This window comes from Aquila chrysaetos, chromosome 20 (genome assembly GCF_900496995.4).
Source record: "Aquila chrysaetos chrysaetos chromosome 20, bAquChr1.4, whole genome shotgun sequence".
In the NCBI taxonomy this organism is placed as follows: Eukaryota; Metazoa; Chordata; class Aves; order Accipitriformes; family Accipitridae; genus Aquila; species Aquila chrysaetos.
Window position 1 is genome coordinate 6,359,976 of NC_044023.1, and position 23,681 is coordinate 6,383,656.

The window sequence follows — 23,681 nt, forward strand, 5'->3', positions numbered from 1 at the left end:
TGCCTGCACCCCAAAAGCCCCCCACCTTGGGCAGTAAAGAGGGCTTGTTGCACTGTAGCTGCCTGAAATCTTTATTGAATAAAAGCTCTGGATACAGAGGAATTTCCCAGCCCAGGAGCCGCTCCCAGCTCTCCAGCCCTGCCGAGAGCAGGATACCCGCCGAGAAGGAGCCATGGGGCTGCTGCGGCAGACGGAGCCTCGCAGTGCCCGGCTGCCCCGACGGCGGGTGGGCTGGAAGGAAGGCTGTTGCGCCAGTGAGGCGAGAAGGTTCCTTTCTGCCTTCCCAAGGACTCATCCCCCAGGCCTGCACTGAGCCCTGCTCCTCCCGTGCTCGCGCTGTTCCCTGTGCCCCACAGAGGGACAGAACAGGCCTTCGCAGGCTGCCGGTTTGTGGCCCAGCTCGCTAATTTGCTCTGTGAAATGACTCCCACCTCGTGCCAGGCTGAAGCTTCACTGTCCCAGCCTGCAGGAAGGATTTGTGCGTGGCGGTGGGTGCCCAGATCCGCGGCCATCAGGCAGGGCTGACCGCACTGGTCCCAGGGAGCCCCCGGGTCCCTGCGCGAGGCTGTGCAGTGGGGACGGGAGTGCCGCTGTCCCATTGTGTCCTCTTTGGGTGCTGCCACCCCGCTTCAGCCCTCCCCTGGCTGAAGCCACAACCGTACCCTGCGTTTTTACTGGCCAAGCTGCCTTCGTCGCAGGAGAGGCAGTGCAGTGCCCGCTGCAGCCTCCTGGGCGAGCAGGGACTCCCTGCCCTCCTCACCAGGAATGTGTCAGCTCCTGTCCTGCCTGCTTCGAAGCAGCCCTGGGTGGTAGGGGAAGGGAAAAGGAGCAGGAATCCTGAGTGAACCCTCCGGTTCCCAGCACTGAGCACCAAGCTGCCGCGGGGACCAGCAGCTTTACCTGTGCTGGGAAACGTCCCCACCGAGGCAGGCATGAGGCAGGCAGCTCCTGCCCGCTCGGCGTCACACACATCATAGCTGCTCCCCGGGGACAAGACACTACAGACAATCCAGGACTAACGAGAGACGAGTAGGTAGAAACCGAGTTCCGAGGAGGCCCTATGCGAGCCGGGGGGCTGCGAGGGGGAGCCCTGGCCTCGCTGGCTCACGCAGGGGAAGTTCAGATCTACGCCAGGCCCTCAGTGCTGGCTCCGCTTGCGGTACAGGTAAGCGTTGCTCACCTGGTTCATGATAACCAGGCTGGTGAGAAGGGGACACAGCATGGCGAGGTACCAGGAGACGCCGGTCACCGAGGCGGTGAACCACAGGGAGCACATGCCCAGCATCAGGCTGGCGCAGCCCAGCAGGTAACCCACCAGCCCCGAGGTCGCGTGGTACAGCTTGAGCTTGGCCAGAGTCCAGTTCTTCATCAGCTTGGGGTAGAGCAGCAGCAGCCCCCCCCGCGCACTGCCCGCCGGCGTACAGCACGGTCAGCAGCCCCGTCAGGCCGTGCCAGGTGACGAAGTGGGCTTTGCCGTTCAGGTGCTTGTTGTAGGCGATGAGGCCCAGCCCCAGGAGGGCGCAGAGGAGGGCCAGCAGCTGGAGGGCCCAGTGCACCCGCACTTTGACTTTGCGGGAGAAGTTGCGGAGCAGTGAGGTCTCCGGGGAGAATATCAGCAGGGCTTCCGTCATCAGGAACGAGAACTGGGAGACAGAGGGCAGGGGGGGGGATTGGCACCGGCCCCCCACAGCCCTCCGCCGCGGCCGGGGACGGAACAGGCAGCGGGTCGGCGTCTCCCGGGGCTCAGCCTCCCGCCACCCGCGGGAAGCGGAGGGGCCTCATCCTCTGCGCCGGGCGCTCTCCGCCAGCTGGGCCCCTTGCTCTCCCCGGGGGGAGCTGCCCGCGGCGGGGAGCGGGGGGGGGGGGCAGCGCGGGGAGGTGGCCGGTAATCGGAGCGGGAGGGGGGGCGGCGGGACTTACCGCGAGGGCCATGAGCAGCGGGTGCCAGGAGAAGAGGCCTGCAAGGGAAGGGCAGGCGATGAGGTGAGCTGAGGAGAGGCCTGGCCGCCCGCCCGCCCGCCCCCCCCGGCCCCGCTCCCGGTCCCGCTCCCGGTCCCGGCACTCACTGGATCCGGGCCGCGCCAGCACGGCCACGGCGGTGGGGAAGCCCAGCGCCACGAGGTGGGCGGCGGCGCCGGCGGCGGCGCGCAGCGAGCGGTACAGCCGGGACTCGGTCTCGGCCGTCAGGGCCATGGCGGCCGGCGAGGGGGTTACCACCGCCGCCGCCGAGACGGGCGGGCCGGGACGCGGCCCCCGATTGGGGGAGGTGAGCTGCCCGTCCGCGCTAGGGCCCGCCTCTTCCGCGCCGCGCCGCCGCTGAATGGGTGGGCGGCACTGTCGCTCAGAGCGAGAGCCCTCCTCCACCGGCGCGGACCTGTGACGTGAAGTCCCCCCGGATGGGCGCTACGGTGGCCGGCAGGAGCCGCTGCGCATGCGCAGTACGCGTCGTTCCGCCGCCGCCGCTGCTGCTGGAGAGGGGCCGAGTCCGGGCCTTCCCCGGGCCGCCATGGGCGGCAGGATCGAGTGCGTCTTCTTCAGCGAGTTCCACCCCACGCTGGGGCCCAAGATCACCTACCAGGTGGGGGGGCCGGGACTGGGGCCCGGGAGCGCCCCTAGGGGAGGATGGCGGGGGGGGGCCGGGGGTGGAGGCCGCTCCCGGAGGGGGGGACTCGGCAGCCGGGTTGGGGCTGGAGCGGAGCTTTCTGTGCCGCCGCAGGTCCCGGAGGACTTCATCTCTCGGGAGCTCTTTGATACCATCCAGGTGTACGTCATCACGAAGCCCGAGCTGCAGAACAAGCTGATCACCGTGTGAGTGTTGGCAGACCGCCCCGGCGGGGGGGGGATCCGCTGCCCTCGCCGCGAGTGGGCAAGACTCTGCCGGCGGGAGACGACGACGGCTGGGTGATGTGACAGTGCCGGCTCTGGGCTCGCAGGGGTTTCTGTCCCATGTCAGCAGGTGCCTTACGGTGCCCGCGGGTACCTGATTCTGGGGGTGGCTCTTGCTGCGTGTGGTTCTCTGTCAGCCTGAAATCCAGGAGAGTCGAACGAGCCTGGAGAGCTGTGCTGGTTTTGAAAGAAGACCGTTTTCTTCTCTTCCCCCACCACTCTCCGCTTTTTCAGACTGTGTGTTTTCCACACTGAGTGTTTGGGGATTAGACATCATTTTTCCTGCAAAGCAGAGGAGCCCCCACCTCCAGAGCCTGACCGGGAACTAGACTTGTGCGGGGCTCAGACCTCCCTGAGGGCGTAGGTGCAGGTTATACTTGTCTTCCCGCAGGACGGCCATGGAGAAGAAGCTGATCGGCTGCCCCGTGTGTATCGAGCACAAGAAGTACAGCCGAAACGCTCTGCTCTTCAACCTGGGCTTCGTGTGCGATGCCAGAGCCAAGGCCTGTGCGCTGGAGCCCATAGTGAAGAAGCTGGCTGGCTACCTTACCACCCTCGAGGTGAGGCCCAAGCCAGCTCGAGCAGAGTCTGGCTGCCTCACGATCCCCCCCACAGAGTCACAGGTGTCCTGGTGCACGTTGTGGGTCACTGGGCGTTGCTGGGGTAGGGGCCAGGTTTACGGTAAGGAGGGGATCGTGCTGGTTTTACCTACACATCACTTGAAGTCTAAGCGAGGGCAGGATCCGAGACATGCGGTTCCTATAGCCAGTAATCCTGTGGGAAGGAGCTGACTTGATTTTCTGCTCTTTAGCTGGAAAGTGGCTTCATCTCCAACGAGGAGAGTAAACAGAAGCTGGTTCCTATCATGACCATCCTGCTGGAGGAGCTGAACGCCAAAGGAAAGTGCACCCTGCCCATAGGTACGGCAGCCGCGCTGGCCCGGCAGCAAGGGCAGGAGCGGGGCAGGGAGGCAGCTGGGCCATCCCCTGCCCGGGTCGGCTCTGCCTACGCTGCTCCTGGCAGCTCCCTGCCTGTCTGCGCTTGGAGTTGGGGGGTGTCTGAGCCACCCTTGCCCTGGGTGGCTCAAAGGGCTAGGAGGGATGGGGTTGTGGGACACAAATGCCTTCCTCCATGCAGCGTGGTGATGTCCTGGGTCTGACGGTCGCGAGCTCCCGAGGGAGCAGAGGTTTCTGTGGGGACTGAGCGCTCCCCTTTCCCCGGACAGATGAGTCAAACACCATCCACCTGAAGGTGATCGAGCAGCGCCCGGACCCCCCCATCGTGCAGGAGTACGATGTCCCCGTCTTCACCCAAGACAAGGACGACTTCTTCAACTCCCAATGGGATCTCACCACACAGCAGGTCCGTGTGCTTGACCAGGGGCAGCACGCTTTGAACAGTACCTGTTTCCAACCTGCCCGTGGGGAGAGGGGAGTTGGGCTGTCCCAGAGATCACCAAGTTAATGAGCACGGTTTGGTGCTCCCCTTGTCTTTGTGCTCGGGCCCATGAGCAACCCATTCACCCAACGCAAGGATAAAAGGCTGCTGGGGATGGAGCCTGCCCGTCCCAGCATGCTCCCGGACGCAGGGGAGTTTCTTGGGCTTCAGGGTGATGCCTTGGGCCTCCTGCTCTCTTCCCTCTTAGCTCTTGCTTCCTCCCCTCCTAGATCCTGCCCTACATCGACGGCTTTCGGCACGTCCAGAAGATTTCCGCAGAAGCCGACGTGGAGCTGAACTTGGTGCGCATCGCTGTGCAAAACCTGCTGTGAGTGCGTGGAAGGGGGCCTGGCCAGCCCGCAGGAGGGGGTGGTGGTGGGTGCTGGCGGAGAGGGTCTCTCACGTTTCCCTGTCTGTCTGCAGGTACTACGGGGTCGTCACGCTCGTCTCCATACTCCAGGTGGGTCAGGCCACGGAGCGTGGGGCTGCAAGCGGGATTCGGGCAGCGGCTGTGCCATCGAGGTGGCCGTGTAGGGGGGATAACGGGGTTCAGAGCGGGGCAGGTCTGTCTCTGGGAGCCGTGGCCGAGCAGAGCTGGTTTTCCCTTGTCCTCCAGTACTCCAACGTCTACTGCACCACACCGAAGGTCCAGGACCTGGTGGATGACAAGTGTCTCCAGGAAGAGTGTCTGTCCTACGTCACCAAACAAGGTAGGGTGACCCTGCGCTGGGCTGCCGGCGGAGGCAGGGACAGAGGGCAGCTGACTGGTGACTTGTCCCCACAGGGCACAAGCGAGCCAGCCTCAGGGACGTCTTCCAGCTGTACTGCGGGCTGAGCCCTGGCACGACGGTGCGAGACCTCATCTCCCGCTACACCCTGCAGCTCCAGAGGGTGGACGAGAGGTCAGAGCCAGCACCCTCCTCCTCGGTCCCCGAGGGCGGCAGTGACACCGGGGGTGGCGGGGCGAGTGTGGGGGAGCAAGGAGGGAGTACCCAACCCCTGCGTCCGTAGGTGGGGAAACATGAGGCAGTGCTGTGGCATGGTGGAACCAGAAGGGAGTGGGGGGACCTGGGGTGTTTGACACATCAGCATTGTGGTCCCACTCTCTTCCCTCCTCGTCCCCAGGAGGCTTATCCAGTTTGGTTTGATGAAGGGCCTTATCCGGCGGCTCCAGAAATACCCTGTCAAGGTCGCCCGGGACGAACGGAGCCACCCAGCCCGGCTGTACACGGGCTGCCACAGCTACGACGAGATCTGCTGCAAGACCGGTGAGGATCCGCGCTCCTCCGTGCAGGTCTCAGCGCTGGTGGGAGGCAGAGAGGCTGCCTGCGTGCCCAGGGCCGTGCACTGGTTTCGGGGTCTCCCTCGCCCCATTGGGAACCTTCAGACCTCGTGGAGACGGGACTCTGGGCTAGGTTCTGCGCCGAGCTGGGCTGCCAAGCCCGTGCTGCCCGGGGGAGCGGCTGGGGAACCCAGCCAGCCCCCCAACACCGCTGCCGGGCACCCCACTAACACCCCGCTGCCTTCCCCGACCCCCAGGCATGAGTTACAAGGAGCTGGACGAGCGGCTGGAGAACGACCCCAACATCATCGTGTGCTGGAAGTGACGGCGGGGGTGGCAGCCGGAGCCCGCGTGTCCCCCCCCGGCGTGTCCCCCCCACGCGTCCCCCGTGTGTGTCCACGGAGCCCGGGGCGCCCCGCTGGCTGCGGTCGCTCCTCCGCGCCGCTAGGGGGCGGCAGAGGCCCCTCCCGCCCCAGCACTGCCTCGCAGAGCGCTCCTCCGCGCCGCCAGGGGGCGGCAGAGGGGCCGCCAGCGGAGGAAGGGGGGGGTGCCGTTGCCATAGCGACGCGGCCGCCGCCATGGCCGCCGCCGGTCCGGCGCCGCTGCTGCCCGCCGAGGCCGAGGCGCTGGTGCGGGCGCTGCAAGGCACCGAGCTGCGGGACGCCGGCGGGCAGGGGTGCGGGGGGACGGCTTTGTTGGGGAGGGGGTCTGGAGGGGGAGGGCCCCGCTTCTGGGGTAGCCCCGGAGGGGCGGGGCGGGGGGGGCATGAAGAAGGGGCTCTAAATTTGGGGTGTCCCCGTTGGGGTTGTGGGGGGAGAGGAGGGGCCCCGGTTTTGGGCCCTCCCCAGAGGGTCTGGGTGGGGATAAGGAAGGGTTCCCAGAAGGTCTAGGGTAGAGAGGAGGGGTCCCGGTGACCCCAGAGAGTCAGGGTGGGGTGGGGGGAGAGGAGGGTCCCCAATTCCGGAGCCTTCCTGGAAGGACTGGGGGAGAGAGAGGAGGGCCCCAGTTCTGGGGTGTCCCCAGAGGGTCTGTGTGGGTAGGGGTGATGGAGAGGAGGACCCCCAGTTTTGGGGTGTCCCCCAGTGACAGTGTCTCATGGTGGGTGTTGCTGGGGGCAGGCAGGAGGGCAGTGGGGTTGGGGCTGCCACGGGTGAAGCTGCTGCTCCAGGGAGCGCTGGCTCAGGGGACAGTGTGGGGTTTGGGGATTCCTGGCAGGCTTGGGGCATTTCATGGGGATGAGGGTGCTGGGAGCAGGTTTACCTGCGTGAGGGACCCTCTCCAGAAGCGCAGCGGAGCCCCAGAGCCCGTGGCCAGAGGTCTCTGCCACTGTTGTCCTTCCTGGCTGCCCCACAGATGGCTTCGGCAGCATGAGTGCGTGGAGAAGCTCAACATGCATGCCATCCTGAGCGCCTCTGCGGGCCAGGAGCAGCTCCTCACCGAGCTGCTGGTCACCTACGGCAAGGTGAGCCTCCTTGGGTGTGGTAGTGATCCCCGTGCCAGGCCTTCAGCCTCGAGCTGGGGTCACCTTGTGGACAATGTGCAATTTTGGAATAAAATGGTGAAGAATCTGTTGTATCTCCAGCAAAGGTGTTTGATTGGTGGATTGCCAGTTTTACTTTTTAAAAAAATTAAAGGTCAAGCTGTGGTATTTCTACTTGCTGGTCTCTGGTTCCTCCCTTGGAGGTTGTTCTGGTCTCTCTTGTGCACCAGCCCCGCCACTTGTGGATCTCTGCCCTATAACGGGGGTGTCCCAGCCCTGGAATGTGTTGGGCTGCACTGCTACGTGTGGTGCCCTGGACCTGCCCAGCTCCTCAGGGTCATCTTCCCCCTTTGCAACCCCAGGAGCTCTCTCTGCCTGCTCGTCTGTTGGTGAAAAGCTCTTGATTTCTGAGCTGGGTGAATAGAGACAGAGTGCCCCAAGGCCACCCTCCTCTATGGGATTACTCCGAAGAAGAAGTCTGTGTGGCTGAGCATTAGCAATAAAACTGGTTTCCCCTGACGCACTGGTCTGAAGGGCTTCGCTTTCCCCATCCCTTCCCTGTCTAGATTCCTGTTCTCATTGGGGAGCTGATCTCTGTGGAGATCTGGAAGCACAAGATCTTTCCTGTGCTGTGCCGGCTGGAGGACTTTAAGCCGAGAAGCACCTTCCCCATCTATGTGGTGGTGAGTAGAGGGGGCAGTGGGACCGAGCCTGGAAATTGGGCAGGCACCACTATGCTTAAAAATAAATCTCACCCTGAAGATCTCAGAGCTGGGGTTTTACATCTCACCACACTGAGAAGCTGTGGTGGACAGCGTGAGACAGTGGGAAGCACCTGGTTTCCCAAAGCCACGAGCGACAAGCCCATATCCTTGCCCCCAGGAGTGACAGGGACCCGCTCCCAGGGGAGCTCAGCTCTGTGGAGGTCTGTGCCCCTGCCTAGTCCTGTACAGGGGCTTGTGGGAGCTGCTGGCTGCAACAAAAGCCACTCCTGGAGGCGGCTGTGCTCCTGGCTTGCAGCTCCCATCGACTCCGCAACCCTCGTTCCCAGGCAGCAACACCCCTGGGGTGTTTGCCCCCCTCTAAGCACTGCTTTACTCTGGCGCCTCTAACCAGAGGGGTTTCTGAGTTGCGTGCCTCTGGGTTAAGAAAAGTGTAGCTTTTTCTTACTGAGCTCCTGGGAGCAGCGGTCCCTTGGGCCATTCTTAGCAAGGGAGTGATCTCGGGAGCTGGGCTTCCCTGTGGAGATGCAGCCCTTGACCTAAGGGAAATCTGCCCAAGGCTTGGAAGTTTTAGCCCATTTTCAGTCCAGGGTAAGGTGTTGTCTTCCCTGGGCAGCCGTTTGTCTGCAGCGTTGCCTAGAGGCAGTTATCTTGTGGTTCCCAGTCTCAGGACAAGGCTGTCTGCCTCGGACCCAGGGGGGTGAGAGCAGCGCAGCCGTGCAGAGCACTTTCCCGTCTCAGTGCCAGGGGCTGCAGCTTGCCCGAGGGCTACAGTTGTACTGCCACTGTAGCGCAGGGACAGAGCCCTGAAGAGCCCTGCCTGCTGGGAAGTGTGGTTCTCTGTTAGCATGTTATAGTGTCATAGGCATGTTAACATAAATATTAATAAGAACTGCATGAACTGGAGCTGGTTTAAAAATTACATCACTTGTGGCCAAATGCAAGCCCAAGAGCCAAATATAACTACACAAGCAGCTTCTTAGAAGAGCCCTTTTCCTGGTCCCATTGCCTGTGTCCTCAGTGCTGGTGATTGCTCTGCTGTTGCCTCACTCTTGCCATTTTCCTCCTGCAGCTGCATCACGAAGCCTCCATCATTAACCTCTTGGAGACAGTGTTTTTTTACAAGGTAGGAGGCAGGTTCAGCTTTCTTCAGTGTAAAGCCCCTGGGGGTGAAAAGCCACGGCTGTGGGGGCTGGGCCCTCTATGAAACTCTTGTTGTTCTGAAGGAGATCTGCGAGTCAGCAGAGGACAGCATTCTGGATTTAATTGATTATTGCCACCGAAAACTGACCCTGCTCGCAGCTCGGAGCACCAACAGACAGACAGTGACCCCGGTGGAGCTTCATGCCGAGGATCTGGCCAGCGCCTCGTCCATGCAGGTGAGGAGAAAGTCCTGTAGCTCACTGGGGACATGTATGATGGAGGATGTGGACAGCCTGAAGAGGCACAGGGGGACCTTCCTTTGGAGAACCCCTTGGCTGCAACCCCGGCACCTCCCACCCATCTCAGAGGGCATCTGGTGCTGGTGCTTGTCCACGCCAGCAGCTGTACCCCCCTCCCTCCACCCTGCAGCCGCCTTCCGCCCTCTCTCGTGGCAGTGCCGGCTTGAGGCTTCCTGCAGGACGTGGTCTGAGTTCTGACGGGGCACGCTGGAGGGTTGATAGGCAAAATATTTAGTACAGGGGTTTTGGCCACTTGCAGTTGCTCTTGAAAGCTACATAGGTAGGTCTCCCTGGAGCTTGTGAAACCACCTTAGCTCAGAGTGCTGCTGGAGCCAGCCAGGATTAACCATGAGAGGGATCCTTCCCAAATCAATGTACGATACGACTAGGAATTGTCCTAACGTGTTTCCCCCCAGCTTCCTCGGCTGTCTGAGAAATACCTCCTCTCTGTGCTGGTCTGGGCCAGCAGCGAGCCCAGAGCTGTTCCCCATTAGGTGTTCCCAGGCTGCCGTACACACCTACCCAGTGCAGGAGCTCTCTTTGCTTCTCGTGCTTCTCAGCACCTTGAGTTTTCTCCCTAAACTGCGGACATTGCGAGGAGTGTCTGGAGAAGCGGGGTTAAAGTGATAGCCTGCGAGCTTGGCTGTACCTCCCCTGTTGCCTCCATCCTTTGGCTCGTTGCCTGAGCACGTGCTCCTCTTCCAGAAAAGGGAAGGAAGTGGAGGGCTCCAGAGCACAATAGGGATGTTTTCCAGGAAATGTTTTCCCAGCTGGGGAGGGGAAGGGGTTGTCTCTGTTAGTGCTTTGACATGGCTTAAGTTAAAAAAACGACCTTTTCTAGCCAATAGGGTTCTAAAAAGCTCTCATCTCCCAAGAAGCCTGGTTTCCTCTGATTCATTCCAGCTCCTCCTGACTCTACATGCAATAACCCCCTATGAAAAAGCTGTTCCTGCTGTCTCCTGTGTTGTGGAGCCTGTTGTCCTTTGTGACTGTGTATGGTGGTAACCCCTGGAACAGGACCTGTTCTGCTGTCCCCCAGAAGCACAGGCAAAATATAGTCCCTGCCTGAAGATAGCAGAGATGAGGTCTGGATACCAGGAGGAACTGTAGGAAACAGCCTGGGGGAGTTTGGAGAGGGAGGTTGCCGGGAAGAGCCCATAAGGCTTTCTTAGTAGCGTGTGGGGCACCGGCACGGGGGAGCGCAAGGCTTCTTACCACAGGAATTTGGAAGGGAACTGTTGCAGTGGCGCTTTAGAGAAATACGAGTTGCTGAGGTCAGTGCTCTGCACATGAAGATGTGAGCTGCTGAGCATCTGGGACTGGAGAGGAGAAGCTCTGCCTGGGCCAGGGAGAAGGACTTGGCACCTCTCAGGCTAGCTATCCTGATGGTCGTGAAAGAGGCTGAGTCAGAGCGTGGTCAGACCATTAGCCTGAGCACGTGGGGGATGAACGGGGTGTCCACGCTGCCTGGGAAGGGAAAGAGGCCGGGTGGCTGGAAAGCATGGCATAGCTGTGGGCTGGGATAACCACAGGCAGATATTCTAGCTGGCTGTACGCAAGCTAGAGGGGAGAGGCAGAGCCAGGAGGGGCGGATGTAGGACTGCAACTGCTCCAGGGCCACGTTTCTCTCTCCTCCTCCTCCTCTGGTTCCTGTGCTGATCATGCAGCTCCCCCCTCCCTCAACCTCACAGGTCTCTGCAGGGCCATGGGCCACAAGATGATCCCAGAAGGGGAGAGAGGAGCGGTCTGGGACTTGCCTCTTTCAGGGAGTGTCCCTGTGCTGGTAGCCACCCGTGACCTTTTAGGGGTAGGGAGATGAGGGACGAGCAACAGTGGGCTGCAAGCATTTCTGCGGCTGCCCTGGCAAACGAGCAGCACTGGCACAGTCGAGATGAGAAGCAGAGTTTGTTTTGCAGGGCTCTGGTTTCCTCCTCAGTCTGTGGTTACCGATGCACAGCCAACAGCCTGCCTCCCTGTAGCTCCTGGGAGATGGGGCCTGGAATCCCGAGGCTGTGCTTGTCCCTCCACAGGAGCTGCAGAAGCAGGCGGAGACAATGGAGTTTGAGATTTCCCTGAAAGCCCTGTCCGTGCTGCGGTTCATCACCGATCAGGTGGAGAGGTAGGTGCCCAGGAGCAGCAGAGGACATGCGCGGAGCTCTCCAGTTGAGATTCCTGTGGCATTGGAGCGGGTGCCTGGACCCCTTTCAGCAGCTGGCTGTATCCGTGGTGGCAGTGGCACTGTGCCCCTGGAGGCAAAGGCAGCAGCACTCCACCCTGCTCCCCGGTACTCATGGGAACCCAGATCATTGTTTTTTTCCCCCTGCCTCTCCGAGTTGCCTGAGGGGGAGCATTTGTATCTGTTCTGGCATTTCTCTGTGAGCACCATTTCACCCTTTCTGTCACATCTCCAGTCTGCCCCTGAGCGCACTGACACGGATGCTGAACACCCACAACCTGCCCTGCCTCCTTGTCGAGCTGGTGGAACATTGCCCCTGGAGCTGCCGAGAAGCAGGTACGGATCGTGCCCCGTGGTACCTGTGGCGCCATGGCGGCGTGCTGGGAGCTGCATCCACTGAGAGGTCTGCTGTAGGAGCCCCTGCAGAAAGCTGCTCCCCCTCTACCCTCCCCTCCAGCTTCCCGCCCTCGCTCCTCACTAGTGCTCCCTGCCCAAAGCTGTTCGGCTCGAAAGCAGATGCAGCACAGCTGGGCTGGGGACCCAGCAGTGCTCCCAAAAGCCAGCTGATCCTCACACAGGGCTGTGTCTCTTCCAAGCTGATCACGGACAGGACAGGAGTGTAGCTCATCTGCCAGGCCCACCTGCTCCTCGAGGAGTCTTGTCCTGGACACAGAAAGACCAGAGTGCCACTCAGCCTGTCTGCACCTTTCTGGGACAGCGCTAATAATTGGAGCCAGACATGGGGTCTCCCAGGCCGCAAACCGATTGCCCTGAAGCTGCTGGTCGTTGAGCTTCTCTCTTGCCAAAGCCCTCTGATCAGGTTGTGCCCATCGGCCGTCAGCCCTGCCTCCTGCACCTCTGCAGCCAGGCATGCCCCCCTGCAGCTCCCCAGTTTCTCCGCTGCCTGCCTTTGAGCAATGGTGGGGCACAGCCTGGGGCGTGGGAACCCGCGCTCCCCTCCCCAGCCCTGCACCAGGGGGGTCACAGCACGGGCAGGGGAGGAAGAGATGCTGGGAAGCACGTGGCTCTGTGCCTGCCGAGAGGAGCCCAGCTGGCTGTGGGAGCTTTCCTCCTTCCTCCGGCCAGGAAACACATCCCTTCTCCCTGCCTGTGTGCTCGGGGTGTCAGAGGGAGCTTTGATCCAGGGCCCTGAGGGAGGGACTGGAAAGAAACAAGAGTGCAAAGGCATTTCCAGGCTGTGCAGATGCAGGGTTACATCCTCCTCCATCCCCCAGAGCAGCACAGTAGCTCCTGGAACTTGTTTTGTCACTTCTGTTACATTCATGCTACTTCTGGCTTTCACTGGCAGAAGAAACTCTAGAAGAGCGGGTATTGGCCATGGTAGTACCCCAAAACATGCCTCTCCAGCCACTCAGTCGTTGCAGCATGGGCTCCCCCACCATCTACCAGTGCTTTCCTGGCCAAGTAGAGAGGGAGATATCTCGGGGATCTTTCAGTTCCTGCCACAGCCCTATTGTTTTAATACATGTTCTTTATGCTTTTCGTGCTCTCTAACATCTTGTCTCAGTACCAAGTAGGCTGCTATGCTGAGCAAAGCGGTGGGGACACTGAGGCAGACAGAAGCAGAGGGGCTTGCCTGTGGTGAAATGAGGCAGTGAGCGTAGGCCAGCATCCTCACCTCTGAGCTGTCTTCCCTCAGGCAGCACTGTCTCTCCCTGGAGCCGTGTGTTCTTTTGTCCCTCAGGCAAGCTCAAGAAGTTTGAGAATGGTGCGTGGCACGTGGTGCCCCCTGAAGACCAGGTGAAGATGACCAAGCTCGATGGGCAGGTGTGGCTTGCCCTCCTCAACCTCCTGCTCAGCCCCGAATGCCAGCGCAAATACCACTTCGATGGCTTCAACAAGAGCCAGCTCCTCAAGGTAGGACCCTACATCACGAAGGCCATGGCCCCTGCAGCACAGAGTAGGACCTTGCCAGCACTAGGCACCTCTGGGCATCTCTCCCCATCCTCACTGCGGGCTCCTAGGAGCCAGTGGTGGGAGGGCAGCGGGGTCTGTCACCGTGCCAGCAGCAACAAAGCTTGTGTTTGCGAGTGCACCTCGTGGGACCCCCATGGGTCACTGTGCCAGTGCCCCAGAGATCCCTGCTCTTGCTATGCTGCTTCCCCAGGTCTGGCTCCCTTGTCTTGACCTCTCTCCATTCGCTCTTCTCTTCATCTCCGTGGCCGCAGCTCCGTGCATTCCTGACGGATGTCCTCGTTGACCAGCTGCCCAACCTGGTGGAGATGCAGAGATTTCTGAGCCACCTCGCGGTGACAGAGCCAGCTCCCCCCAAAAAGGATCTCGTCCTGGAGCAGGTATCCTGTGGCTCTTCCTCCACCTCTCCAGCCGCTCTGCTTCAAGCCTGATAGCTCCCTACCTCCTTTTCCTCCCACCAAGCTCAGCTCTGGAGAGGTGGTGCCCTGGTAGAGCAGACAAGCACCCGTTTCACAGTTACACCCTTATTGCCAGCAAAGCTGTCCGTGGATGACGTGGGAGCCTTGTCCTGCTACCGCAGTGGCCAAGCAGTCGCATCTAAAGGCTGGGTTATAAACAGCTCTGCAGATGGCATTGAGACCCTGGGATGGTGGCTACATGGGACAGAGACAACCCCTGGCTTGTTTTAACAATTAACTCTTTATTTAACATTTATCAGTGTTTTCCTGCTGAATTCTGGACTCCCCAGGGAGGAGTCCCCTTTTACAGCCCTGACCCAGGGCTGCTTGGCACACTGTGAACGGAGGGATGCCAAGGTCTGGTGGTAGAGGCTGGAGTCACACTGATCCCAGCTGATGTCTGGGTCTTGGGAGTTGGGCCCTGAGGGTCTTCAAACAGTGTGAGGTTCTTGGGGTTTTTAATCAGTGCAGTGGTAATCTCTGGAGAAAAGTGTTTCTACTGCCTTCTCGTGAGCTGAGGGGAGAAACTGTGTGTGGGGGCAGATCTGCAAAGAGGCACCCGAGAAGAGCTGGGAGAGCAGAGGCTCTTTCCCACTGCTGGAGGCTGCCGCGCCGCTTCCCGAAGCAGATGGGTAGGTCGGGCAGCAGCCACTTGGGCTGTGCGGAGTGGGAGCACGCTGCCCCCAGTGCGGCTGGCTGCGTGGCCTGGGAGGAGGGCGATGTGCCCTGGCCGGAGCTGGCTGCAGCTGAGCCAGAGGCATGGCACGGCGGGAGCTGGGGCTGGGGAAGGCTGCAGACGGCAAGCCAAGCGGTTGGGGCTGGGGATGGCAGCAGGGCGGAGGCGGTTATGGATTCGGTCCACGTGCCTTGACTGCCAGTGTTGGTGGGACAGGCAGCTGCCGCACTTGGGGACCTCATCCAGCCCTCGCCCAGGCTGCTGCCCTTCACCATAGCTCTGCTTTTGTGCCGGTGCTGCTCTTGCCTCCACCAAGGGCTGGGGCTGAGCCTGGCAGGTGGGCAGGGGGAGCCAGCTGGAAGCACACACGTGGGCTCCCCGCTCTGCCCAGAAAGCAGTGAACTCACTCCCTGTCGCCGAGCCAAGCTTTGAAAAGGCCTTTTTCCATTCGGCTGCTCCCCAAGCAGCCTCCTCCCCTTCTAGGCCTGGCTATTTTTACTCCGCTGGAGAAGGCAGCGCTGTTTGAAGCAGCATCGTCCTCTCCAGAGCCTGAACTCCCCGCGCTGCTCTTGGCTGGTGCTTTCCCTTTCACGCCGGCTAGCCCTTCCCCGGGTGTTCGTCTTCGGGGAAGTGACGAGTGGAAAAATCTGCTCAGGCAAACGGCTCCAAAGCACGGGGTTCGTGCTGCTGCCGGCATGCAGGGCGCTGAGATCCCAGGGCTTTCTGTGCGGGAGCCCAAGCCTTGGGGCTGAACACTGGCTCCCAACTGGACCCCGAAGGTTTTGCCTCATTTCACCTGAGCACTCGTTGGCGAGCAGATCCGTCCCCTCCGTGTACCCAAAAGCACACCCTCGCTCCCTGTGCCTTCGCCTCTGCACGTGCTACCTTCACTCACCCTCCCGGGGGGGCACGCTCCTCATGCCCGGGTCCAGGTGCCCCCCGTCCCCCGAATACCCCCGTACCTTCGGTCAGGCTGCGAACACCCCTTCCTCCCGCTCTGCCTCTCCCGCCAGGTTCCTGTCATCTGGGACCACATCCTCAAGAAAAACACAGGGAAGTGGGAGGCCATCGCCAAGCACCAGGTGAAGCGTGTCTTCAGCCCTACTGAGGAGGAGCTGAAGCTCCAGGCACGCAGGTAAGGCCCTGGCACATGCACACGGTGCCCAGTGGAGCCAGTATCCCCATTAGCAGGGGCTGGAGCTCAGCACTGGGAGGACGGAGGGCTCTGTGGTACTGGCTGGGGATGTCCCCTCGGTGGCAGGGTGCAGCGGGGACAGCTCGCTGCTTGAGAGCAGTTCCTGATGAGCAGTCTCACCCCCTCTCTGCCTGCTGCAGGTGGGCACAGACCTACAGCCTGGATATGATAGAGGCTCTGGCCCCCGACAAGCCCCGCTGCAGGGTGTGTGGCACGGAGGCGGCCAAGCGGTGCTCTCGCTGCCGGAACGAGTGGTACTGCACGCGGTAAGGGAACCCTGCCACCCACACCTGTGTCCCCTGCAGCCCCCCAGTGCCCCCCTGCAGCCCCCCCAGTGCTCCCTGCTCCCCAGAGCACAATAGACCTCACTGGAGGATGCTGTGAAAGGGCCAAGGGAAGCCCGGGGTCCCACTGCTGCTCAGCACCACTGGCTCTCCGCAAATATCTCTCCAAATCTCACAGCGAGTCCGATGGCTGGGACACTGGTGGAGGAGATGCTGGTGAGCGTTGTGTTGCTGCTGTGAGGTGCTGAGGTGCCTGGGCCCGCACCACCAGCAGCGACGGGCTGGGTTTCCCACGGTGAGACCGTCTCCCTCCCCTGCACCTTGGTGGGGCAGGAGTGGGGAGGAAAGCACCCGTGGCTCTGGGGGTGCAGGTGACAGGCTGGGATGTGGCAGCTGGGATGGTGGCAGTAAATTAAATCTTCTCTGGTCCTGAACCATCTGGCAAGGTCTGGCGTTAAACCGTCTTAGTCCCCAGAACTGGGGGCCACATTCACCTCCCTGTTGGGCTAATGCTGGGCCGTGCCGGCTCTCCGCCAGCGCCCAGAGGCACGTGGTGCTGGGGCTTGTCCTTGTTGCTGCTTCACTCCCGGGGATGGACGTGGCCCTGCTGCATCCCTGCTCAAGCTGCGGGTGCCCTGCTTCGCGGCAGAGCCCCTGAGAGGCGGCCTTCCCCTCTGCAGGGCGTGCCAGGTCCAGCACTGGCAGAAGCACAAAGCTGCCTGCAACCTGATGGCCGGGGCGCCGAGGAGCACGGACGACCTGTAAGAGAAGCAGTGACTGGCATCTGGCCCGTGGCTTGGCGAGGTGAAAGATCCCCCTGCGTGTGCAGCCCAGCAACTGGAGAAGAGAAGCCGGCAAAGACCCCTTCTGCCTGCTCCCAGCTCTGGACAGCGCTGGCCAGGCTCAGCCTCTCCTCTCCCACCACCCTACCGTGCAGCCTTCTCCAATAAACCTCCTTGTACACCCTGATGCAGCTTTTTTTCTCCTAGCTGAAGATGCTAAACCGCTTCCTCCCCTTGCTTTGCACCTAGGGAGAGGGGTGAGTCCGTCTTTCCCCTCTGCAACAACAGAAATGCCAGAGAACCTGAAAAAAAGAGCTGATAAGGTTGTGGTTACCAGAAGGGCCAAGCCCTCTGCAGCCAAGGCCCATGAGCTGGAGGAGGGAAGGGGGCAAGAAGGCCTCCATGCAGCTTTTTATCTTTTGGTCGACGTCTTAGAGCGACAGAGGGAGGCAGAGGATGTGGTTAGCGCAAGCACCTCGCTGTGAAAAGGCAGCTGAGTTTCTCGGGTGTTCGTCATCTGCCATCTCGCAGGGACAGTTGCCCCCCCCCCAGTTGATGTGACATTAGCACAGAGGGCTTGGCCCCCTGCCCACCAGCATCTCTCCGCAGGGTTTACTGGTGGCCTGCTGTGCCTTGGGGTGCATCCCCCCCCCTCCTCGGCCAGCAGCTGCTGCCAAAGGGCTGGAGCCTTGATCTGAGCACGGCTGGGAAAGGCTAACGGTGCCAGCATGGCCGTGCATCTCCTGGTCTGACGGGGTGCCTGAGAGCCCCCCCCACCCCAAAGCAGGCTTTGTACCAGCGCTGCTGCTGCAGGAGCTGTGACGGCGGGCAGGAAACCATCTTGGTCCGGCCGCAGCCCCGGCCGAGCGGCCCGGGCTCGGGGCGAGGAGTTTACTCCGAGCCCCGGCCGCTCGGCCGGGGCTGCGGCTGGACTGAATGCAGAGGTTCTCCAGGAGAGCTTTGGCTGCTTCTCGCCCGCTGCCGGAGCTTCCCCCAGCCCCCTTCCCCGCTGGGAAACTGAGGCACGGAGCGAGGCTTGTCCCTCTCCTGGGAGAGGTGGCGGAGAAAGCGGGGCTGCCGGAGCGGCCCCCCCCCCCCCGCTTCCCCAGCAGCGGCTCCCGGAGCCTCCTCCCCGCCTCCAGCCCGCCCCGCCGGGCTTGCCGGGACCGGGGGGTGGCGGTCGGGACCTCCGGGCGCTGCGAGGGTCCCCCCCAACCCCCGCTCCTGCCTCAGTTTCCCCCGCGGTGCCCGGACGGGGCGGCCCCTCCCGGTCCCCGCCCCGGCCCTCGTCCCCGGTGCCGGCCCCCCGCCCCGCCGCCGCGCAGCGCCCGCGGCCGCCGGGCCATGGAGCTCATCGAGCTGCGGGAGCTGCAACCGGAGCCGCGGCCGGGCCGGGGCCGCCTGGAACGGACCAACGCGTTGCGCATCAGCCCGGCCCGCCGGCCCGGCACCGGTCCCGGTCCCGGTCCCGGTCCCGGAGCGCACCCCGACCCGCGGCTGACGGCGACACCGGGCGCCGGGCACCGCTTCGAGCCGCGGCGCCGCGGGCTCCACACCTGGTGCGACCTCTGCGGGGACTTCGTCTGGGGCGGCGGTAGGAAGAGCCTCCAGTGCCGCCGTGAGTAACCGCGCCGCGTCCCGGGCCTCCCGGTACCCCCACCGGGCATCCCGCCACCGGGCACCCCCACCGGGCACCGGGCATCCTGGTGCTGGGCAACCCCGCCGGGCGTGGGCATCCCGGTACTGGGCACACACGCCGGGCAGCGGGCGTCGTGGTACTGGGCAACCCCACCAGGTACCACGCATCCCAGTACTGGGCACTGGCTTCTCGGTACCAGTTACCCCCACTGGGCACCAGGCATCCCGGTACTGGGCACCCCCACTGGGTACTGGGCACCCCCACTGGGCACCATCCCGGTACTGGGCACCCCCACTGGGTACTGGGCACCCCCACTGGGCACTGGGCCTCCAGGCACCAGGCACCACCACTGGGCACTGGATGTCCCAGTACTGGGCACATGCACCGGGCACTGGGCAGCCCCATACCGAACACCCCACCCAGGCACCGCACATCTCTGTACTGGGCACCCACACCGAGCACCAGACATCCCAGCATCGGGTACCCACGCTGGCCACTGGGCATCCCGGTGCCGGGCACCCACACCGGGTACCGGGCAGCCTGATACCAGGCACTGGGTATCCCAGTACCAGATGCTGAGCATCCCAGCCGTCAGGCACCCACTGGTGGGCTGCCCAGCCCAGGCAGGGAGCACGGGCACCGCGGTACCGGCCGGCAGCTTGGCACAGCACCGCGTCCCACGTGGGTGCTGCCGCCCGGGGCCCCCCGGCACCGGCGCAGCACGGGCAGGCAGCCGGCACCGGTACCGGCACCGCGCGCCAGCCATCGCCCCGCCGGGCGCCAGTACCCTCGCCGGCACGGTCGCTGCCCCTGCCACCCACGGTGGTGACACCGATCCTGTCCCCGTCCCCAGACTGCAGCTTCACCTGCCACTACCGGTGCCGGGCCCTGGTGCGGCTGGACTGCAGCGGCCCCCCGGGCGCCGACGACGAGGACGATGGCAGCGAGCAGGCGCTGGAGAAGGACACCAACGTGGTAGGGCCTGGCCCGTGTCTGCGAGGGAGGGCGCGGGGCGGGGGGGGGGGGGGCGGCCAAACTGGGGGCTGCCTGGCCCGGGGGTGGCCGTGCCGTGCCGCGCCAGGCTGTGCCGTGCCGTGCCACACTGTACCGGCCCGCGCTGGGCCGAGCCGGGCCGTGCTTTGCCGGGCCGGGCCGTGCCCATGCGGTGCTGCCCCGCACCGCTCCGTGCCCCGGGCCGGGGCACGGGCGGGTCCGGGCGGGCGGCGCCGGGCGCGGGTGAAATCACCGCCGGAAGCGGGACCGCGCCGCGCCGCCCCCGGCCCGCGTCAGCCCCACGGCCGGGGCGGGGCCGGGCCGGGAGCGGGGCAGGGCCGGGGAGCGCGCCGAGCCGGGACCGCCGTAGGCACCGGGCTGAGCCGAGCCGGGAGCGGGAGCGGGGCTGAGCCGGACCGGGACGGGACCGCCGTAGGGACCGGGCTGAGCCGAGCCGGGAGCGGGACCGCGATAGGGACCGGGCGGAGGCGAGCCGGGATAGGGACCGGCACCGGGCGGAGCCGAGCCGGGACGAGGACCGGGCTGAGCCGAGCCGGGAGCGGACCGAGCCGGGCCCCAGCCCGGGGGGCCGGCCGGGCTGGCGCGGGGCCGGGTGTGCCCGTGTGCCCGCGGGGCCGCGGGGCGGGCGGGCCGGGCCGTGGCCGCGTCCGCGTCCGCGTCCGTGCCCGGGGCCGGGGCCGGTGCGGGGGGCGGCGGGGCCGGGGGCTGCGGGGCGGCGGCGCTGGCGCTGCGGCGGGGCGGCGCGGGGGGCACGGGGGGCAGCACGGCGAGCAGCGGCTACTGCAGCCAGGAGGACTCCGACTCCGAGCCCGAGCTCTTCTACACCGCCCGCACCTCCCTCGGCCGCCGCCCGCGCCGCCGCCAGGTCGGTCCCGGGCCGCCGCCCGTGACGTCACGGGGGGACGGGGTGACGTCAGCCGCGGGGAGCGCACCCCTCCCCGGGGCTGGGTGCTGGGGGGGGGGGGGGGGGGGGGGGGGGGTGGGCTAGGTGCGGGGCCGCTTGTCGCCTCGCCTGGGGGAGAACGTGGGGTGTGGGTGGTCCCGTCTTGGAGGTGAGCGTGGCCCTGCTGTGGGGCAAGAGTGGGGCTGAGCGTGGCCCTGCTGTGGGGCGAGCACAGGGGTGAGCATGGCCCTGCTGTGGGGCAAGAGTGGGGATGAGCATGGCCCTTCTGCGGGGTGAGCGTGGGGCTGAGCGTGGCTCTGCTGTGGGGCAAGAGTGGGGCTGAGCATGGCTCTGCTGCGGGGTGAGCGTGGGGGTGAGCGTGGCCCCGCTGTGGGGCAAGCACAGGGGTGAGCATGGGCCCGCTGTGGGGTGAGCGTGGGGGTGAGCATGGCCCTGCTGTGGGGCAAGAGTGGGGCTAAGCATGGCCCTTCTGCAGGGTGAGCGTGGGGCTGAGCGTGGCCCTGCTGTGGGGCTGAGCGTGGGGCTGAGCGTGGCCTTGCTATGGGGCAAGCGTGGCCATGCCGTGGGGCAGGCTGGCCCTGTCCGGCGAGCACCGTGGGGTGAGCGGGGCTTTGCTGCTTGGCACGGCTGCCCCGTGGCCCCCTGGGGCTGGAGCTGCTCCCGGAGGGGGCGAAGGACAGTGCTTGGGGGTGCCGGGGTGAGCCCCCCCCCGGGGCAGCCTCACAGCCGTCCCCGTCCCGCGGGGACCCCAGCAGGGTCCGGCCGCGCCTGCGTGCTGCGGGGTGGCCATCAGGGCCGGGAGCCCGGGCGCTCCCCAGCCCCACGGCACCGTGGGGACACGTGCGGCTCTGCGCGGCGGCTCCGCGGCCCCATGTAAATACTCATTAGTGGGTGCCGGCGGCGGGAACGCTGAGCCAGGACGCCTGGGTATCCCCTGCGTGGGGCCGGCACTTTGAAGCGAGGTGCCGGCGGCACGGGCGGGCTGCACCCCCAACCCGGCCCTCCCGCCCCGAATCCCGGGGCGTCCCCACGGGCGCCCAGCCTGCCCCACCGCCCTGGTGCCAGGCTCTCTGCCTCGGGGATGTCTCTCCGATCTGGGGTGCCGGGAGGGGATGCCTGGCCCCGGGGTGTCCTCGCGGCAGGTTCACCCGCTCCTGCAGCCCCAGGGACGAGGGCTGGGAGGGGTGAGGGGGGGTGGCCGATGCCGGCGTCCCCAGAGCAGGGCTGGGGCCGCGATGAGCTCAGCCGCGCTTCCCCGGCACGGCCCAGCTCAGCGCCGGCCGGGCTGATGCAACCCCACGCAACCGCCCGCTCGCGTGTCAGCCGGTGTTTCGGGGCGGGCTGGGGGGCGGCGGGACGCCGGGGCAGGCGGAGGGGTCCCCCGAGGCCGCGGTGCCGCTCAGCCCGGCCGCTGTCGCGCAGGATGAGCCCAGCGAGTGGGAGAAGGCAGAGCTGGACCAGGCGCAGGTGGAGCAGCGGATCAAGGAGTACAACAGCCAGATCAACAGCAACCTCTTCATGAGCCTGGTACGGGGCTGCCGCGGGGCCGGGCGGGGGGGCGGCCACGGTGCCCTGGCCTGGCCCCGCTCACCGCCTCCGCACCGGTGTCTCCCAGAACAAGGACGGCTCCTACACCGGCTTCATCAAGGTGCAGCTGAAGCTGGTGCGCCCCGTCTCGGTGCCGGCCACCAAGCGGGTCCCCTCCCTGCAGGCGGGGCGGCAGGGGCCGCGCACCCAGGGGGTGAAGCGCCGCACGTCCTTCTACCTGCCCAAGGGGACCGTCAAGCACCTGCACATCCTCTCGCACACCCGCGCCAGCGAGGTCATCGACGCCCTCCTCCGCAAGTTCACCGTCGTCGACAACCCCCGCAAGTTCGCCCTCTTCGAGAGGTCCGAGAAGGATGAGCAAGGTAGCGCCCCGGGGCAGCCCTATTCCCGCAGCGGTGGCCGTGCCCCCGTGGTGGCAGTTTCCCCTGGGTGGCGGTGGCCCCGTGGTGGCGATGTCCTCGGGGTGGCGGTGTCCCCCGTGGAGGCAGCGTCCCCACGGCAGCGGTGTCCCCCGTGGCGGTGGTGTCCCCATACTAGCAGCTTCCCCATGGTGGCAGCATCCCTGTGACAGCGGTGTCCCCATACTGGCAGCATCCCTGCTGCGGTGGTATCCTCCTTGGTGGCAGTGTCCCCGGTGTCCCCTATGGCAGCAGCATCCCCACGGCAGCGATGTCCCCCATGGTGATGCCCTCGTAACGGCAGCATCCCCATGGCGGCAGCGTCCCCGTAGTGGCAGCATCCCTGTAGCCGTGGTATCCCCCTTCGGCCGCAGTGTCCCGTGTCACCATGGGCATGTCCCCCCTGGCAGCAGCGTCCCCCATAGCAGTGGTGTCCCCTGCGGTGGTGAATGTCCCCACAGTGGCAGCGTCCTCGCGGTAGCAGCATCCCTGTAGCAGCAGCGTCCCCACGGTGGCAGCGTCCCCGTGGTGGTGACGTCCCTGTGGCGGTGTCCCCCCCCCCGTGAGTGACGCGCGGCCACCGTTGCAGTGTACCTGCGGAAGCTGGCTGATGAGGAGCAGCCCCTGCGGCTGCGGCTGCTGGCCGGCCCCAGCGAGAAGGCGCTCAGCTTCGTCCTGAAGGAGAACGAGACCGGGGAGGTGAACGTGAGTGCGGGGACGGGGTGGGGACCGGCGGCCGCGCGTCACGGGGGGACGTGGCCGTGGCGGGATGCCACATCCCCGTCGCGATGGCAGCCCGTGTGCCCGCAGTGGGACGCCTTCACGCTGCCGGAGCTGCACAACTTCCTGCGCATCCTGCAGCGGGAGGAGGAAGAGCACGTGCGCCGGCTGCGGCACCGCTACGCTCGCTGCCGGCAGAAGATGCAGGAGGCGCTGGCCACGCGCACCCCGGGGTGACCGCCACCGCCGCGGCCGCGGCCAGCCAGCGCGCCGGGACCCTCGCCCGCCGGCGGGTGGGGGCACCGGGGAGGGGGGGGGGTGGAATGGGGCACCCCGGGACCTACCGGGTCGTCGAAGCCCCCGTGGGGCTGGCCCGGGGAGCGGGTGTCCCTGGGGGGAGCGAGTGTCCCTGGGGGGAGTGAGCGTCCCTGGGGGAGCGGGTGTCCCCGGGGTGGGGAGCAGGGCGTTGAGCACCAATAAAGGCATCTTGGTGACGAGGCCTGGCCTGCGGCGTGTCCTTGGCGGGTGGGCTGGGGCGGGAAGGGACGCGAAGAACCCCCGGTGCCGTCGGGCCGTGGGTGCCCGCCCGCACGTGGTGCGGAGGCGGCGGCGGCGGGACTCGAACCGGCGGCCCCCTGAGTTCCCGCCGGTGCCAGGCGGGGAGGAGGGCACGCCCCGCGCCGTTCTCACGTGACGCGGGCAC

At 65.0% G+C, this 23,681-nt stretch overlaps 4 protein-coding genes across 7 annotated transcripts; 3 read left to right on the plus strand and 1 right to left on the minus strand.

Moving 5' to 3' along the window:
- Window positions 1-55: 55 nt before the first annotated feature.
- LOC115333347 (cytochrome b561 domain-containing protein 2) lies at window positions 56-2,245 on the minus strand. Its single transcript, XM_029996212.2, is given in 4 exon segments — window positions 56-1,420; window positions 1,422-1,643; window positions 1,921-1,958; window positions 2,067-2,245. Coding segments are annotated over 4 exon segments (669 nt in total). The 5' UTR covers window positions 2,194-2,245; the 3' UTR covers window positions 56-1,138.
- A 176-nt stretch (window positions 2,246-2,421) lies between these two features.
- Window positions 2,422-6,123, plus strand: NPRL2 (NPR2 like, GATOR1 complex subunit). Its single transcript, XM_030043848.2, has 11 exons — window positions 2,422-2,578; window positions 2,717-2,808; window positions 3,278-3,446; window positions 3,698-3,806; window positions 4,112-4,248; window positions 4,554-4,651; window positions 4,747-4,783; window positions 4,940-5,033; window positions 5,108-5,225; window positions 5,449-5,591; window positions 5,863-6,123. Exons 1-11 carry the CDS (start codon window positions 2,432-2,434, stop codon window positions 5,928-5,930), a joined length of 1,212 nt encoding a protein of 403 aa, XP_029899708.1. The 5' UTR covers window positions 2,422-2,431; the 3' UTR covers window positions 5,931-6,123.
- Window positions 6,124-6,129: 6 nt separating this feature from the next.
- Window positions 6,130-16,939, plus strand: ZMYND10 (zinc finger MYND-type containing 10). 3 transcript variants are annotated; one of them, XM_030043847.2, is made up of 12 exons: window positions 6,130-6,234; window positions 6,959-7,067; window positions 7,652-7,768; window positions 8,880-8,933; window positions 9,034-9,186; window positions 11,280-11,368; window positions 11,661-11,761; window positions 13,131-13,303; window positions 13,615-13,740; window positions 15,508-15,629; window positions 15,830-15,955; window positions 16,654-16,939. In XM_030043847.2, the coding sequence occupies exons 2-12, from the start codon at window positions 6,996-6,998 to the stop codon at window positions 16,736-16,738; spliced, it is 1,218 nt and encodes a 405-aa protein (XP_029899707.1). In that variant the 5' UTR covers window positions 6,130-6,234; window positions 6,959-6,995; the 3' UTR covers window positions 16,739-16,939. The 3 variants fall into 3 exon arrangements, with proteins under 3 accessions (XP_029899707.1, XP_029899705.1, XP_029899704.1); XM_030043845.2 differs by having other exon boundaries at window positions 6,181-6,281; XM_030043844.2 differs by lacking the exon at window positions 6,130-6,234 and having other exon boundaries at window positions 6,319-7,067.
- A 489-nt stretch (window positions 16,940-17,428) lies between these two features.
- On the plus strand, window positions 17,429-23,475 carry RASSF1 (Ras association domain family member 1). 2 transcript variants are annotated; one of them, XM_030043850.2, is made up of 6 exons: window positions 17,429-18,373; window positions 19,248-19,369; window positions 21,735-21,839; window positions 22,024-22,222; window positions 22,848-22,963; window positions 23,069-23,475. In XM_030043850.2, the coding sequence occupies exons 1-6, from the start codon at window positions 17,692-17,694 to the stop codon at window positions 23,213-23,215; spliced, it is 1,371 nt and encodes a 456-aa protein (XP_029899710.2). In that variant the 5' UTR covers window positions 17,429-17,691; the 3' UTR covers window positions 23,216-23,475. The 2 variants fall into 2 exon arrangements, with proteins under 2 accessions (XP_029899710.2, XP_029899709.2); XM_030043849.2 differs by having other exon boundaries at window positions 17,646-18,373; window positions 21,928-22,222.
- The last annotated feature ends 206 nt before the right edge of the window (window positions 23,476-23,681 follow it).

Excerpts from the sequence above, each read along its gene's own strand:
- RASSF1 (XM_030043849.2), top strand. The coding sequence starts at position 17,692 with ATGCAGAGGTTCTCCAGGAGAGCTTTGGCTGCTTCTCGCCCGCTGCCG. Across the intron at positions 19,370-21,734 it reads TGGAGAAGGACACCAACGTG|GATGAGCCCAGCGAGTGGGA; the intron begins GTAGGGCCTGGC and ends GCTGTCGCGCAG. Across the intron at positions 22,964-23,068 it reads ACGAGACCGGGGAGGTGAAC|TGGGACGCCTTCACGCTGCC; the intron begins GTGAGTGCGGGG and ends GTGTGCCCGCAG.
- ZMYND10 (XM_030043844.2), top strand. The coding sequence starts at position 6,651 with ATGGAGAGGAGGACCCCCAGTTTTGGGGTGTCCCCCAGTGACAGTGTC. Across the intron at positions 15,630-15,829 it reads CTGAAGCTCCAGGCACGCAG|GTGGGCACAGACCTACAGCC; the intron begins GTAAGGCCCTGG and ends TGCCTGCTGCAG. Across the intron at positions 15,956-16,653 it reads AACGAGTGGTACTGCACGCG|GGCGTGCCAGGTCCAGCACT; the intron begins GTAAGGGAACCC and ends TCCCCTCTGCAG.
- NPRL2 (XM_030043848.2), top strand. The coding sequence starts at position 2,432 with ATGCGCAGTACGCGTCGTTCCGCCGCCGCCGCTGCTGCTGGAGAGGGG. Across the intron at positions 3,447-3,697 it reads GCTACCTTACCACCCTCGAG|CTGGAAAGTGGCTTCATCTC; the intron begins GTGAGGCCCAAG and ends TCTGCTCTTTAG. Across the intron at positions 5,034-5,107 it reads GTCCTACGTCACCAAACAAG|GGCACAAGCGAGCCAGCCTC; the intron begins GTAGGGTGACCC and ends TTGTCCCCACAG.